The sequence below is a fragment of the Haliotis cracherodii genome, unplaced genomic scaffold, assembly GCF_022045235.1.
Source record: "Haliotis cracherodii isolate W230 unplaced genomic scaffold, xgHalCrac1.p SCAF_12, whole genome shotgun sequence".
In the NCBI taxonomy this organism is placed as follows: Eukaryota; Metazoa; Mollusca; class Gastropoda; order Lepetellida; family Haliotidae; genus Haliotis; species Haliotis cracherodii.
The window spans coordinates 43,275,754-43,293,928 of NW_027266267.1; the positions used below are offsets into that span (position 1 = coordinate 43,275,754).

Sequence of the window (18,175 nt, forward strand, 5' to 3'; positions counted from 1 at the left end):
CGGGTTGGACAATGTCAGACTTTTGATGAGCAACGGGCGTTGTGTCCGGAAACAGCCTCTCATTGAGGACAGTGTTAGTTTATCACTTGTGAGTGAATATCTTCAACTTTTATAACTCTTATGAAATTTTCATTATTTTCTTGTATAAACATACAAGTATTGCTATCTCATTTACATCAGCACCTTTTTGCTAAGCCGTTTGTAACATGAACCGTGCGTTTCAGAGCGGGTGAATTATTCTGTTAAATGCTCCTTTGAAGTATTAACATTTTATCATTGTCTAGACTAAAGTGTAGATTGTAGAAGTGTGTTGCATATTTGCAGATCACGTGTATGATATAAGGCATATATTTTATAAATTAACATAACGCTATTGTTCTTACTCTTGGTTTCTGGGCCGGCAATTCACTGGTAATTCTGAACGTGCATTTTAAACAAGCACACACTCACGCAGCTATGTGTCATAATGAAAAATAATAGAGAAAGTATTCATCAACCATACATTGCTTAGGTCAGAGAAAACACGCGAATCTGTTGATTCCGGAAATAGAATCAACCCGTCCCTTCGTGCTCGTTGGTTCTACTTCCGGAATCCACCTATTTTCATGATTTCTCCATAACATAAATTAAACAACAGATTGGGTAATCGCAATGTATCACCAGTCCATTTATCAATAATTCAATATTTTAACTTGACATGCGTAGTGCATGTAACAGGATACATTGTATATCTGTATCCGAGAATGGTCTGATCTCAGTGTCAGTGTATACGGTCCTCTTAATGCATGGTCTGATATCTGTGTCAGTTTATACAGTTCTCGTAATGCATGGTCTGACCTCTGTGTCAGTTTATAAAGTTCTCGTAATGCATGGTCTGATATCTGTGTCAGTTTATACAGTTCTCGTAATGCAAGGTCTGACCTCTGTGTCAGATTATACAGTTCTCGTAATGCACGGTCTGATCTCTGTGTCAGTTTATACAGTTCTCATAATGCAAGGTCTGACCTCTGTGTCAGTTTATACAGTTCTCGTAATGCATGGTCTGACCGCTGTGTCTGTTTAAACAGTTCTGGTAATGCAAGGTCTGATCTCAATGTCAGTGTATACAGTTCTCATAATGCATGGTCTGATCTCAATGTCAGTGTATACAGTTCTCATAATGCATGGTCTGATCTCAGTGTCAGTGTATACAGTTCTCATAATGCATGGTCTGATCTCAATGTCAGTGTAGACAGTTCTCATAATGCAAGGTCTGGTCTCTGTGTCAGTGTATAAAGTTCTCATAATGCAAGGTCTGGTCTCTGTGTCAGTTTATAAAGTTCTCGTAATGCATGGTCTGATCTCTGTGTCATTGTATACAGTGCACATAATGCATGGTCTGATCTCTGTGTCAGTTTATAAAGTTCTCGTAATGCATGGTCTGATCTCTGTGTCAGTGTATACAGTGCACACAATGCAAGGTCTGATCTCTGTGTCAGTGTTTTCAGTGCACACAATGCATGGTCTGATCTCTGTGTCAGTTTATAAAGTTCTCGTAATGCATGGTCTGATCTCTGTGTCAGTGTATACAGTGCACACAATGCAAGGTCTGATCTCTGTGTCAGTGTTTTCAGTGCACACAATGCAAGGTCTGATCTCTGTGTCAGTGTTTTCAGTGCACACAATGCAAGGTCTGATCTCTGTGTCAGTGTTTTCAGTGCACACAATGCAAGGTCTGATCTCTGTGTCAGTGTATACAGTTCTCGTAATGCAAGGTCTGATCTCTGTGTCAGTGTATACATTGCACATAATGCATGGTCTGATCTCTGTGTCAGTGTATACAGTGCACACAATGCAAGGTCTGATCTCTGTGTCAGTGTATACAGTGCACACAATGCAAGGTCTGATCCTATGTTTATGGGCTTATACACCACGAGACAGAAACTCGAGGGTCGAAGGCGAACATTCACCTGGTCCGATTCCATGCAAATGCATAAAACTTCTTTTTCATGCATTATATTTCCTTAACATCATGCTTGTCGTAAGGGGCGACTAACGGGATCGGGTGGTCAGACTCGCTGACTTTGTTGATGCATGTCATCGTATCACAATTGCGTGGATCGATGTTCATTATATCAATCACTGGATTGTCTGATCCAGACTCGATAATTGACAGACCGCCGTCATATAGCTTGAATATTTCTGAGTGCGGCGTCAAACAACAAACAAATAAACAAAGCTAACCGACTTGGTGACTGTACAATCAGGAGGCATATTCCGGAAGCTGTCTCAGCGAAGACAAATGTCAACATCGTTTTGCTCCATTCCTATTTGCAGCATATCTACGGCGCGTAGACTCTGCTTTTCAGCAAGCCGTGGTATTGCGTAAGCCATATTTACGGTTAACAAAAGTGTTTGATGAGCACCTGGTTGCTAAACAATCATCGTGGGCTGTTCACATTAAAAACCCACGCGTGTGAATATCATGATCCCACAAACACGCAGTCATCTAAATTGTGCACCGTGCATGAACATGCACGTGCAAATTGTGAACAGCGACCTTAAAGTCGACGAAATGCATTCATGAATATGAATTAAAAGATGCATTATTTAATTTCAGAATAAATATTTATTTGAAACAAATATGAAGCACAGTTACCTTTTTAATATGTATAAAAAGTGAAATATGGTTAGGACTATTGCATGCGGGCATTGACTATTTAATTGTTTTAAATTATACTATTTTTGTTATCTTTACATAAAGAAGGAAAATACAACCTGAACAAATATAGAAGGTTGCTGTGTAATGTAGGAAGGTTGATTCTCATAACAATCCTGCCCATACTAGGGATTTTGTTGTGAAGGAGCCTCGCATGAACCACATCGCAGTGTAGGGCATCCGGTACGTGTCATTGTTATACATACGATTTCGTCTCACATCTAGCAAAGCGGAAACACATCTACTGGGACAATGAATACACGCCTTATATCAGTATGACCACATGTCAAAAACAGATAGATTGCATCACACGCTTTGAGCAGACATCCTGTAAGATGTATATGAGGGAACTATGTACTATGAGCGTAACTGATATCTGGGCCATTGTAAATCAGGTGTTAAACATTATTATCTCCTATCACACTGAAATATTACAACATAGTGAGTGAGTGAGTGAGTTTGGTTTAACGCCGCTTTTAACAGTATTCCAGTTATATCACGGCGTGTCAGCTTAATGTGGGAGGAAAGCCTGAAATGATGCAGGTCTCAGACGTTTACCACTTCGGTGAAACCCACGAGCACGGGTATGGTGCTGACAAACCTAGAAACATAATTGGGGCGAACCGGGATTCAAACCCACAATCATAGGTTTCTGGCGTGCCCAAGGGACGCAACTCTGCACAGCGAATCGCGGCGCTTTAGACAACTGGGCCACCCGTGCCCCCTATTACAACATAGACGAATAGCTCTTGATGCACGTGATTGTGCGTGGGCTCATATATGTGCGCATGTCAGTGACCCTACATTCAAATGTGCAAATTTGCTTAGCAAACGTGTGAAGATGCTTCAAAAACAGTGTCCATCTTGACATATTGCAGTGTCAGGTCACATGCGGCCATCTTAACATTTGTCAGTGTCAGGTCACAAACGTCCCTCTTGGTATATTGCAGTCTCATGGTACATACATCCATCTTGACATATCGCAGAGTCAAGTCACATGCTTCCATCTTGACATATTGTAGTGTCAGGCCACATGCGGTCATATTACTTGTCAATGTTAGGTCACATGCGGCCATATTGATATATTGCAGTGTCAGGCCACATGTTTCCATCTTGACATATTGCAGTGTCAGGCCACATGCTTCCATCTTGACATATTGCAGTGTCAGGTCACATGCGGCCATCTTGACATATTGCAGTGTCAGGTCACATGCGGCCATCTTGACATATTGCAGTGTCAGGTCACATGCGGCCATCTTGACATATTGCAGTGTCAGGTCACATGCGGCCATCTTGATATATTGCAGAGTCAAGTCACATGCTTCCATCTTGACATATTGCAGTGTCAAGTCACATGCGGCCATCTTGACATTTTGCAGAGTCAAGTCACATGCTTCCATCTTGACATATTGCAGTGTCAGGCCACATGAGCCATCTTACTTGTCAATGTTAGGTCACATGCGCCCATCTTGACATATTGCAGAGTCAAGTCACATGCGCCCATCTTGATATATTGCAGAAGTAGGCAGCATGCTTCCATTTATCGACAACTCTGCCTTCGGTTCTTGATCACGAGTTACAAACTTTCCACAAAAAGTTGAAACTCCACATCACGTGGATATTTAGCAAGGAAAGTATATGTACTCGGTGTGCCGTGGTACATCAATCTAATTCAAAGGTTAATGTCTTTATTCAAGTGCCAGTGTTATCGCAATTCAAAATATGATGACGCTACAAAAACAAAGCAGGTTGAGGGCATTTAAATAATGCCGTACAAAAGATAGTCAAAAATAGATAAAATATTTGGATTCAGGTGTTCGGTTTCAGAACGCTTTGAACACTATCTCAGTTAAATCAGGGCGTGTCTGCATGGTGTTAGAGGAAAGTTCAAAGTGCCTCGGGTCATTCAGGAGCTATACCAGCACAGGAATGGTGCTGACAAACCAAGAGACACTATCAGGCTGAATCTCGGATTATAAACCACGATCTAGGATTCTGGCTTGTCTAAGTGACGCAACCCTGCATAATGTATTAGACGCCTTGTCAACCCGTGCCCCTTCCTTTGAGTAAAAGGGGGGGGGGGGGGGGGCGGTCACGGGTGGCCCAGTCGTCTAAGGCGCCGCGATTCGCTGTGCAGAGTTGCGTCCCTTGGGCACGTCTTGCTAGGTTTGTCAGCACTATACCCGTGCTCGTGGGTTTCACCGAAGTGGTAAACGTCTGAGACCTGCATCACTTCGGGCTTTCCTCCCACATTGAGCTGACTCGCCGCGATATATCTGGAATACTGTTAAAAGCAGCGTTAAACCCAACTCACTCACTCACTCTTTCGATTGTAAATGTCAAGTTTAGTTTCCCATAAAACACTATTTCACGATGAGGTTATTGCACATCCTTGTGCAACTTCTGCTGTATTATTTGTTAATGTTGTCGATGTTGAATTCTCCACGAAAGATTAGTTTCTTTTCATAACTGCCTATATATATTTAAATGTGAGGTCAAATCCACCAAGATTTCAAACAGCCACGCTACTTTAGCAGCATCAAACAAACATATAATTACGTTATCTCTAGCTCATTATATGAATGCTAGTTGTTGATATAATGAACGATTTACTCACGCATTAAGAACAATGACGAGACATGTTTTGATGACTTACAGAGGACGTCAATGTTCAGCAGCTCCAGGCCCCAGGCCTCCCTGATTACCCCTCTTGACGAAACCATCCTATTGGTGATGTTCACAAGGAATTAGCCACTGGCCAAACGATTTATGTTTCTGTAGTTCCGGTATGCCTCGGTTTAATGCCAAGTCAGCCTCGTTCCTGTCTTACGCCACGTTGTTAGGTACGGGAGAGGGTTTGGCAAGTTAACCAACGTTACGTTCACGGATGAATATTCTAGAATCTTGACGTCAGACGTCATGAACACAACAATGATATAAAGTAGTAGAGGAAGTTCGTAATGCGTAATGAGACTCAGTTGCTATGTTTGTCATTCTGTGCTTGGTACTGATGTATATTCTTATAACAAGTGGAACCGCCTCCGTGGTCTAGTGGTAGAGCGTCCGCCCGGAGAGCAGAAGGTCATTGTGAAATATGTGACGTCCTGTAATTAGAATGCTGTTATTTATGCTTACCTGGTAGAAAGGACAGACAGCACTAGCGGTATAGTCTTCAACACAACTTACCTGCTCTGAGTAAAATATATATTCAGGAATACCCTTAGATGTACCACACGAATACAACAGGTCAAGTGACGTCTACGTTCGCCGTAACCCGGAAGATCCTATTCGATGTGTTTTACTGCTGACCTAGGTTGCAAAGAGACTATTCAAGTCTTGATGTTGTTTGGGTTTTGTTATAGAGGTGTACGGCAACTATCCATCTGAACATATTGGAATGCACAAGACACACCCAATTCAGTCTTTTAAGTCAAACATTGGCTGCTTCTGCTCCAGTCTCGATTATCCGACGAAACAGTTTCAAGCGAAATACAAGTTAATGTAAATCTTAAACAAACTTGGGTCACGGGTGGCCCAGTCGTCTAAGGCACCGAAATTCGTTGTGCAAAGTAGCATCCCTTGGGCACGCCAGAAACCTATAGCTGTGGGTTGGAATCCCGGTTCGCCCCGATTGTATTTCTAGGTTTGTCATGATCAGCACCATACCCGTGCTCGTGGGTTTCATCACTTAAGGCTTTCCTCCAACATTAATCTGACAAGAGAACGCCAGTGATAAGAACAATTACCATCATGTTCACACAAACTATTGAGTGAGTGAGTTTGGTTTAACGCCGCTTTTAACATTTTTCCAGTTATATCATAATGTTCATGTTCATAATCGACGTGCTCAAGTGATTAAATACACTGATTTCATTTAAGTTCAACAACGCTTGCAAGAATGTGATTTCTAAAAAACTTTTTTTTAATATTAAATCCGAGGTACTTTCAATATCATCATTAAGCTCGCATTAGATATAAGTAATACAATAACCATGAATGATGTCAGAAGATCAGATGTAGTCATTCTCTGTTTGCACATCTGATGATAACATCTGATGATCTGATGATGATACCGTGTTACTTATGTTGACGTGGGGTATCATGCAGGAAGCAGAGGTACTGTAAGTCCCCATGATCCCCAGCGAGGCGGCCTAGCCTTGGTTACTGGTGGTCTATAGCCCATGTTTTAAAACTATATACATCGTATTGTTATGCTCAACTATGTTTCATAAATTGTTTTAAAGTAGAATGCTCAAATATGTTTCACAACTTGTTTTTAAATATAACTATGCATAAATCACTAAATTGTTGATATATTAACTTGGTCTCGTCGCTATATCACAGCATAGTACATCACTGATTCCGTTTTCATTAAGTTATAAGAAGGAACAAAACAATCAAGACATGATTGTTCAAGTACCAAGTGTATTCGGAATTATCCCTATATCATGCCTCCAATGGTTATCCGACCCGTGAAGATCCGGGGTAGAATATATCTTCAGCAACCCATACTTGCCGTAAAAAGCGACAATGCTTGTCGTAGGAGGCGACTAACGGGATCGGGTGGTCAAGATCAGTATAGTATTCAAGGTCGAGTACGTGGCCATCATATACTTCTGTCATTTGAAAGAACAGTAGATTAATGACAACAATCAAAACCGATGAATTAGATGATATTTACAGTAAAGAATATGTTGTGCAGTAAAATACACACCTGTAATTGGGGATTATTGTTCGTAGTTAAATTGAAATCGCCACCGGTTACTTCGATTATCATGGGACGCAGAAGGTGTTATATAGAGCCATGGCAATTTAAGCTTTGACAAGTGTAGGACAAGGTTCTACACTTAAACAAATATTTGTATCATCTACTAGCTTTTGTTAAAACTTAAGTTCGATCATAATTAGAAACCATGCACGAGCCTCATCTTCTTTATAGTAGACGTGATAACCACAAAATGGCTGCCTTTTAATGTCTTAGGTGGTTACAGTGCCCAAAATAAGTCTATATTAAATTCCTTTTACTTATTCAGAGAAGATAAGGCATTTAATCTTTCATCCAAAATAGAAAGGAAGAATTGTTAGTAAATAATAAATAATTAGTGGTTGTTCCAAGATAAAGGTTCTAGAAAAGATCAATATGGTCGAGGAAGAATATAAAGCTAAAATAATGTTGGTAGTAGAGTTATGTTTCAATTGAACGCAGCTCTAGCATTGCATTTGTCTTCTTGTTTCACAACCTTGATCATTTGGGAAGACTGGCCGAAAAGGATCATGTTCCTTGTATGGCTGTGCCTGATGTGGGCCTGGGTAGACACTGTTGGACCAATGACTCATTCTGACTTAAAGGAACAGAAAATTGAAAATCTGGATATGTTTGGAGTCAAGATTGTGCAGTCACGACTGTACTACCAGAAGCGTGATCATTGACTGCACTATTGACAACCTGGTGTGTGATCTTCTGAAGATGGAGCTAAACAAGGTTCGAACAGGTTACTTGAATCAATCCGTTCGAGAGAGAGTTTATTGCAGTAAAGGGGCCACCGGCCCATTATACAATACATATTTCATTGATTTTTTCAATTCAATTGAGCGCCATACAATATTATACATTGGTCAATCAAAGTGACAATTAATTAATATTGAGCTGTTTACATCTTTTTTTCATTGACAGGAAAATATATTGCGCTAAGACATTTACAGTGTAGGCATTTTGTGATGACAGTAGTTGTTGGAATTTAAAAAGAGTTGGGTTTTGTACATAGTATTTCGGTAATAGACTTCTTATATTATTATAGAATGGGCATATCATACAAAAATGGTATTCAGTTTCGACACAAGGTACGATACACAATGGACAGAATCTTTCATTCGCACTTATACCAAGTGTACGTCCGTATTCAATCATAAGTTTATGGTTTGAACATCTAAATTTAGTCAGAGCATTTCTATAAGGATGTACAATGACAAGTGATAGGTATTCTTCGAATTTAAAGACAGTCTTAACAGACTGGTACATTTTCAATTTAGAATATTTTGACAAATCCTCAAACCACATTTGGTAATCAATCTCTTTACAACGCACTTCAAACTCTGACAAAAAGGAAGTGATACAATTAACATTTTGGTTTTTCCAAACAAATCCAAAACCATACTTAAATAAAAGCATTTTAACATTAAATGCCCAACAACTCTTATCTAATTCAGCTAACCTATATTGAGAAGAATATGCCTGCTGTAAAATCACATTATCTTGATGATAAATTAATCTCAGCCAATACTTAATTATTTTGATGTACATCTTAGCTTTTAATGAACAATATCCAACTTCACCTCTAGCAACAACATTTGGTGTGTTTCTACCAAGTAATTGCTTAAAGTAAGTATCATAAACACGGGTGATGAAAACCCCAAATTTCAGATCCATAAGTCAACACTGGAAACAATTTAACATAAAAAATATACAGCAATACTGGCAATGATAAATTTCTAAAATTATTGCATTGGGAGCGCATTGTATTCAAAACCTTGGACATTTGAAAAGACAGAGTTTTCTGTGTTTTATACCAGGAACCACTGCTAGAGAACTGAACACTTAAATATTTATAGGAAGGAACTATTTCTAATGGTCTATTGTCAAGATAAAACTTTTCATATTTCCTAAGTCTACCCTCTTTTCTAAAAACAACTACTTTTGTTTTCTCAACATTAACACAGAGGCTCCATTTTTTACAAAAAACAGATAGTTTGTCAAGTCTTTTTTGTAGACCCTTTACTGAACTATTGAAGAGTGCCATGTCATCTGCAAAAAATATTACAAATACCCAGTTCTATACATCTGTCCTCATCTACATTAAAAAAATCTATAATATCATTAATATACAATAAAAAAGTAATGGAGATAGTTGGCATCCCTGTTTCACACTGTTTAAGCAGTTGAAAAAATCAGTAAAACCACCCTGCAGTGAAATACATGACTGAACATTGGAATACATATTTCTAATAAGGCGAAAAACACTTCCTTTTATGTTGTACAACCAAATCTTATATAACATACTTTTTCTATTAACTGAATCAAATGCAGCTTTAAGGTCAATAAAACAACAATATAGTCGACCTTTATACAAAGCAAAGTATTTAGCGATCAATGTATCTAAAACAAAGATGTTGTCCAGTGATTGAAATCCATGTCTAAAACCAGCTTGTTCAGGGTTAAGAATATCATTAGTTTCAACAAATTTGGTCAGTCTTTCACATATAATTTTAGCAAATATTTTACCAGAAACTTCCAATAAAGTTATGATGCGATAATTTTTAGGATTGTTAACATTTCCTGTTTTATGAATTGGAAGTATTGCACCAAGTGACCACTGTTTTGGATAGATGTCAGTTCTCAATACTGCATTGTATAAAGTCAGTAATAGGTTAACGCAAGCAAATGGAGCATTTTTTTAAAAAGTCGATTGGTATACCACTATATCCTGGAGCTTTGCCCTTTTTCATACCTGAAATAGCAGCAGTAATTTCATCATAACTAATATCTCTATCTAAATCATTCGTATTTACAGTTGTATCTATCAAGTCATCGGTGATTGAGTCAATAAAGTCCATTATGCTTTCAATAAAGGATTGTTCATCGGGTGAAGTGCTTATACTATTAAAGTGGCTTTCAAAATGTCTTATCCACTCAGCAGGTGTAATAACTGGGTTAGTGAATTGTCGTTTTCCCTTTAGAATTGACCAGAATAGTTTGTTGTCCCTATTAAGAAGGCTCTCCTGAAGTTTTTCCTTTTTCATATTGAGAGCACGTGTACATTTCAGGTGACATAAATGTTTGTATGATTTCCATGCTTCGATATAGTTGAGGCGGTCGCGTGTACAGTTAGTTGCATGAAATGCACGAAGTTTACGGCGTGCGTCACGCCTGGCTTGGTAGCATTCCGCATCCCACCAGTTATGTCCCTTGTTGACTGTGGATACTGACGATTTCTTGAAGTCCTTTGAACATGACAGTAGCAAATCGTGGAATGTTTCAGCCACTTCCTCGACACGCCCACATGCTGCTAATGTTGTTATTTCTTGGATAGAATGTTCCGATATTAAATTCCAATTTTCAGTGTATTTTACCATTTTGTTCTCGTTCCAGACATATCTTGACTAATTAGATAATGTATCGTTGGTCAACTTAGGTGATTTATATCCCTTGAACAAAACAGAGTATGTGATAGGAAAAAGTGTGGATTCAACTTCGTTACAAATATCGAAACTGGTAAACTGGTGAAATATGTTATTTGAGCACAAAACATAATCTACAACGCTTTTGCCCTCATTCACAATACAGGTTATTTTCCCAATGTCTTTATCTTGAAACAAACGACCATTGCAGATACGGAGTTCATTTTTCTTGTAAAAGTCTAACAATGACTTCCCCCTTTTGTTTACATTTTTGTCTTGAGATATTCTTGGGGCGGGTTCATCCATTATATAGTTTATATTTTCGTCAATTGGCAAATAGGTGGTATCATCATTTTCTAAATAGTCTGCTAAATTCCCAGTTCTGTCGTTAAAGTCACCATGTAGAATGAATTCACAATTAGGAAAAGAACTTCGAAACGTATCAATATCCTCTTCTAGAATATCAAACAATTGTTCCTTTGAGTGTGGACTGGTTGATCCTTCTGGAGAGATTCTGATAGCACCACTTGCTTTAGTTCTGGTCTTGCTGTATGTATTATATCCATTAATGTCTACTTTATCTTCTTTATTCAACCAGGATTCCACGAAACATGTTATATGATGTTTATTGATAAAATCTAAAGAAAGACTCTTTTGTAGTAATCTCTTGAAACCTTCACAGTTCCACACTGACAGTTTTAGGCTGATATCTGTGCATAATGGACGTTGGCCACACCCCTAATCATCATCATTCGTATCTGTTGATTCCGCTGATTCCGTCACTGCTGCTGCCTTGTTAATCCGTTCGAGAAGCCAGCTCATTATCACCACATAAAAGCGACCAAAGTCTGTCCGTTATCATAAGAATATCATTGTTCGATTATAACTTCATATGTTCATGAAAAACTGAAAGTTGCATGTAAGAAGCATCGGGGTTCGATCCCCAGCCGCGTCATATCAAAAGACGTTAAAAGATGGTACTTGTTGTTACCCTGTCTGACGCTCGGCATTCAAGAGAACAAACACGAACTAGTCGGCCTGGAGTCAGTACACTGTGTCTGAGTGGAGTATTCATGTTAAACTGCGGCATGGTATATCAGTGAGCTAGCACTATAAATCGGCATCAGTCCGGACTAGTACAAGCAGCCACACACACACACACACACACACACACACACACACACACACACACACATACACGTCGCTATATAAGTGCAATAATCTTGGACGCGACGTTTTAGCCCCTTCATGCCGAGCGCCAGTCAGGGTAACAACAAGTACCAGCTTTTAACGTCTTTTGATATGACGCGGTCGGGGATCGAACCCCGGACCTTCCGCTCTCCGGGCGGACGCTCTACCACTAGACCACGGAGGCGGTCCCAGGGATATGAGCATTCAGTAGGTTAACGTATGAAACTGTTTGCTGAATCTTACCATGACAAATTTTATCATATTGCTTGAAGGGCGGTCGGGTAACCTAGTGGTAAAAGCGTTCGCTCGTCACGCCGAAGACCCGGGTCCGATTCCCGACATGGGTACAATGTGTCTGTGGGTTCGAATTACGGTTCACCTCGATCATGTTTCTAGTTTTGTCAGCACCATAATCGTGGTCGTTGGTTTCAACGAAGTGGTAAACGTCTTAGACCTGCATCACTTGGGGCTTTCCGACTCCGTGGTCTAGTGGTAGGGTGTCCGCTGGGAGAGCAGACGGTCTGGATTTCGATCCCTAGCCGTGTCATACCTAAATACGTTTAAAGATGATACTTGTTGTTGCCCTGCCTTGCGCTCGGCATTAAAAGGAGGAAAACAAAGACAATATACTGTGTCTGAGTGGCATATTCATGTTAAACTTCGCTTCATAAGTGCAATGATCTTGAACGCAGCGTTAAACCCAATGTTTCCACTTCACCTTGCTCACAATATCAATCGTGAAGACCCGGGGTAGAATAGGTCTTCACCAACCCATGCTTGCCGTAAACAGCGACTACGTTTGTCGTAAAAGGCGACTAACGGGATTGGGTGGTCAGGCTCGCTGACTTGGTTTAGGCACGTCATCGGTCCCAACTTGTAAGTGAGTGAGTATTGTTTTACGCCGCTTTTAGCAATTTTCCAGCAATATCACGGCGGGGGACACCAGAAATGGGTTTCTCACATTGTACCCATGTCGGGAATCGAACCCGGGTCTTCGGCATGACGAGCGAACGCTTTAACCACTAGGCTACCAGACCGCCCCACTTAACCAAATAATATAGAAACGTCAATATATCTTTGTGCTGACACATCGTTATGTCTTCTTACAGTAATACAGAATCACACACAAATCCAAACTCAGTCAAACACTAATCTCCTCGATGCCTGCAAGAATGGAGACAAGTGCAGAGTCAAATACATACTCTCTGAGGGTCCTGCAGATATCAACACAAGAGGGCAGGACGGAATGACACCATTGATGCTTGCAGCACAGAATGCTCACAGACAGGTGTTTGACTTTCTCGTGGGACAAGGATCGAGTATGTCAATCTTGAATAGTGTTCGGATGAACATCTTTCATATGGCATGTGAAGGGGGAAATATTCCAATAGTCAAGTATGTCCTGGAACAGAACGCGACTGACATCAACAGTAGAAGTCGGGACGGGTCGACTGCAGCGATGTTAACAGTGTTAAGGGGACATGGAGACGTATTTAAATTGCTACTGAGTAAAGTAGCTGATCTAACACTAGTGGATGATAAGGGATCTACTGTTCTTGAAAAGGCCATTCCGGGAGGAAATGCTGAGATAGTAAGGTCTGTATTCAATCAGACCAGGGTAGAGATAAACAGGAAATACAGCGGACAGACACCTGTAATGCATGCAGCATATTAAGGGAAAACACTGTAATGCATGCAGCATATTAAGGGAAAACGCTGTAATGCATGCAGCATATTAAGGGAAAACGCTGTTATGCATGCAGCATATTAAGGGAAAACGCTGTAATGCATGCAGCATATTAAGGGAAAACGGAAGTGATTAATTTTTTAGTGTACAAAGGTGCTGATTTGTTTTTAATGAATGATGGAATTCATGACACAATCCTTCACAAGGCATATGAGGGAGGAAATACTGACATAGTGGAATATGTTCTGGAACAGAACCTTGTTGCAAGAAACAGCAAAGGAGAGGAGTTCTTAACCCCAGTATTGGTAGCAGCAATGATGGGTCATAGAGATACGTTTGAGTTATTGTGAAGAAAGGAGCTAATCTGTCCCCAGAGGATATAGGAGACAAGAATTTCCTTCGCTGGGCCTGTTATGAAGGAAATGCGGATATAGTCAAGTATGTCCTCAAGAAAAATGTTAAAGACATCAACAGCAAAGGATGGAATGGACAGACGGCAGCAATGACGTCAGCAGACAAAGGATACAGAGTAATATTTGACTTACTTATCAGAAAAGGAGCAGGTATATCTGTGGATGTGGATGACGACGACAACAACATCCTTCATTTGCCGTGTAAAGGTGGAAATGTTAATATAGTGAAGTATGTCCTCAAACAAAACAGCATAGACATCAACACCAAAGGAAACCATGCATTTACACCAGGAATGATGGCAGCAGATGGAGGACATAGAGAAATGCTTGACTTACTTATGGGGAAAGGGGCTGATCTGACACTGGAGGCAGCTTCTCGTTCCAAATTCCTTCACATTGCCTGCAAAGGACGATTTACGCAAATAGTGGAGTATGTAATCTCGAAAGATATTGTGGACATTAACAGTCAAGATTTTCAGGGCATGTTAGCTGTGATGCTGGCAGCAGAAAGGGGACTTGGAGAGGTGTTTGACTTGCTGGTTAGTAAATCTGCTGATCTAAGAAGCGTAAATGCAAAACAAGAGAACATTCTTCATCTGGCCTTTCGTGTATTAAACATGGACATAGTGAAGTATATTGTTACACAGAATATTGTGGATGACATCAACACGAGAACAAAAAATGAGGAGACTCCACTAATGATTGCAGCAATAAGTCAAAATAAAGAGGCATTTGATTTACTTCTGCAGAAAGGAGCGAGTCGGGCACTTGTGGATAAATATGACAACACCATTCTTCATTTTGCCTCGCTTGGTGGAATGTTGGAGATAGCGGAGTTTATTCTAGCACAGAATATTGTAGACATTAACAGCAGAGGAGAGCGCGGAATGAGCGCAGTCATGATGGCGGCCTATTTCAGAAATAGAGAAGTGTTTCACTTACTTGAGAAAAAAGGAGCAAATCTGTCATTTGTCGATGGAAGCGGCCACGATATTCTTTATTTGGCATGTGAAAGTGGAAATATAAATATTGTAAAATACGTCCTTTCACACGTCAATTTAAATATTGCCCCCAAGAGAACGGCCCCTAGCTGGAGAGTATTATGCAGTGTGTGACCTATTACTTTCGACCCGTGAAGATTCCGGGGTAGAATAGATCTTCAGCAACCCATGCTTGCCGTAAAAGGTGACTAGGCTTGTCGTAAAAGGCGACTAACGGGATCGGGTGGTCAGGCTCGCTGACTTGGTTGATACATATCATCGATCCAAATTGCGCGGATCGATGCTCATGATGTCAATCACTGGATTGTCTGGTCCATACTCGATTATTTACAGACCGCCGTCATATAGCTGAAATAATGCTGAGTGCGGCGTTAAACAACAAACAAACCTATTACAGTCAAGTCTCGTTAATCCGACATTGCTGTACTTTCAGAGCCTGAGTAACAAAAATGTCCATATGTCAGTGTAATAATTTATTGTTTATGTTGTAATGGCATGAAATTTGTTCTGTTAAGATTCAGTAGACGTTAATAGCATTGTGTTGTAACAATAATTAGTTATCAGACATATCCTATCTAATGTAAGCAGTGGTGTTAAAGTTTTTCTATTTCAATGCTTTTAAAGTCGAGTACAATCTGGAATCTTCACGCAGTTCAAGTTTAGCTTCCTTAGGTACAGGGGAACCAGTCAAGTACACCAACAGGCCTATGTGACACAACACAAAAGGAGCTATGCAATTAAACCTTGTTTACCCGGTGCCGATACCTTATGGTACCTGAAGGTCAGGTCAAAGCGACCCAGTATTACAATGTAACAGCTGATATTCGTTCCGTGAAATCTCTCGAAGCATTGGCCAACTCTTACAACGAGAAATGTTGGGAATGGGGGTTACGAGAGTATAGCGATATAAAAAACTGTATTTAAAGACAAATAATGTATGGAGTTGGTTTGTTTGTTTACGCCACACTCAGCAATATTCCAGCTATATGAAGGCGGTCTGTAAATAATCGAGTCTGGACCAAACAATCCAGTGATCGACATCATGCGCATCGATCCATGCAATTGGGATTGATGACAGGCATCAACCAAGTCTACGAGCCTGACCATCCGATCCCGTTAGTCGCCTTTTATGGAGTAAGTAAGTGAATGTGTCTGCGTTACTTCACGGGTAATTCATAAGAATGAGTGTGTAGGAGTTTTTTATCTGTTTGTTGTTTAACGCCGCACTCGCACTATACTCCAGCTTTATGACGGTGGTCTGTACATAATCAAGTCTGGACCAGACAATTCAGTGACTGACATCATGAACATACATACATTTATTTTTTACCCTATCCAAATAAGCCGTGTCTTACCAATGTTTACTTTTAGCCCAGAGAAAGTGCAAAAAAGATAAGTACTCGCAGTACTGCATGTTGACAGCGTTCAGTTCCATATAATACACAATTGACCCTTGAAGATCCGGGGTAGAATAGGTCTTCAGTAACCCATGCTTGCCATAAAAGGCGACTATGCTTTTTAGAATAATTGATAACCATGCGTGTTTGTCCCTGACCTTCAAAACGTAATTCTGTTGCTCTCATGGGGATGAAGAGAGACGCCCATGTACTCCAAGATCGCAAATCCATTACGAACAAGGAAACGTCGTTGTCACTATCACCCGCCATGGGGCACATTAGATATCTTGTGTTCACATAGAAGTGAATATAAATTAAAAACGAGTCTTATGAAGCCTTAGATAGAGATAGGCTCTTGGGCCGTTTTATTCGTCAGAAGGAAAATGCTTTAATGTGTAATTGATACACACAAATGCGCCTTCTCTGAAATAATAACTCGGTTTGATCACTTGGTATCTCTTAGATAGGCTTCGGTAGTTGCACGGGGTATGTACCAAGTACATTAACATGGATCAAAGGTCATATCTCTGGAGACAAAACATTTCAATCATATAAACTGTCATTCAAATAACTTCAGTACTGTCGGAGAGCACTTGCCCCCAATTGCACAGATTATGCACCAGGTACATTAACATCGATCAAGGGTCATAACTCTGGAGACAAATCATGTTAATCATGTAAACTTTCATTTAGATAATTTTAGTACTGTCGGAGAAAACTTGCCCCCCCATTGCACGGGGTATGAACCAAGTACATTAACAAGGATCAAGGGTCATAAGTCTAGAGACAAAACATTTTAATCATGTAAACTTTCATTCATATATATCTTCAGTACTATAAAAATGAATTTACGATAGAATTTGTCAAACTCATTCGAGATCATGACCAGTGACAGTGTGTACAATTACATTTCTCTGACTTAAATAGTGTTTGAGAAAAGTTGACCCGTTTCAATAAACCACAGGACAGATGAAAACAGGAAAGATGTAAAAAACATGAAAACTTGATCACAGAGGAAAGAACAAAAATATAAACCCAAAAGAAATGCCAACATACAATATAAACACAATTATAAATAACTGATTCTCATTGGTCAAAATAAGATACCATTCGATGCTTCAGAAATAATCTTGCGCTTGAATACATTAATCTATCAATGCCCTATGAAATGAAGCGTACTGCAATGGCTGGGGATTACTGTTGCGTACGTTCAATATCAGAGCAACAGCTTATCAAACATGAGGACATGTAGTAATGGTTATTTTCTGGCGTTGACGTAGTACATTCATGTCTGTTGTTGACTCGTTGTTATGTGTTGAAGGGTTGTCACTCAAAACGTTGCGAAAACTCATTCAGTACTGAATGCAGAGGAACTGTGGGCAAGCAATTCCAACAATATATTTCTCCTTGCATTTAAATAAACTGTTTACGCGCAATACGTCCACCTCTGCCTCATTGAAACACCACAGGCATTCAAATATCAGGCGACGTTCTATTTATGTTAGTTCTCTTATTAACAGACATACCGTATTCGACGTGATAAGCGCCCAGGGCGCTCTCAAAATTTGAAATAGGGGGCTGATATTAGAACATTATTTTTGTTGAAAAAAAAC

General features: G+C 39.9%; 1 protein-coding gene across 1 annotated transcript; it reads left to right on the top strand.

Moving 5' to 3' along the window:
• The first annotated feature begins 13,310 nt into the window (after window positions 1-13,310).
• On the top strand, window positions 13,311-15,279 carry LOC139457424 (putative ankyrin repeat protein RF_0381). Its single transcript, XM_071238823.1, has 2 exons — window positions 13,311-13,383; window positions 14,126-15,279. The coding sequence occupies exons 1-2, from the start codon at window positions 13,311-13,313 to the stop codon at window positions 15,277-15,279; spliced, it is 1,227 nt and encodes a 408-aa protein (XP_071094924.1).
• The last annotated feature ends 2,896 nt before the right edge of the window (window positions 15,280-18,175 follow it).

What these genes read in the sequence shown, in the direction of transcription:
- LOC139457424 (XM_071238823.1), top strand. Translation starts at nt 13,311, where the DNA reads ATGACACCATTGATGCTTGCAGCACAGAATGCTCACAGACAGGTGTTT. An exon ending in TCTCGTGGGACAAGGATCGA is followed by an intron (nt 13,384 to 14,125) that starts GTATGTCAATCT and finishes ATCTGTCCCCAG; the next exon opens with AGGATATAGGAGACAAGAAT.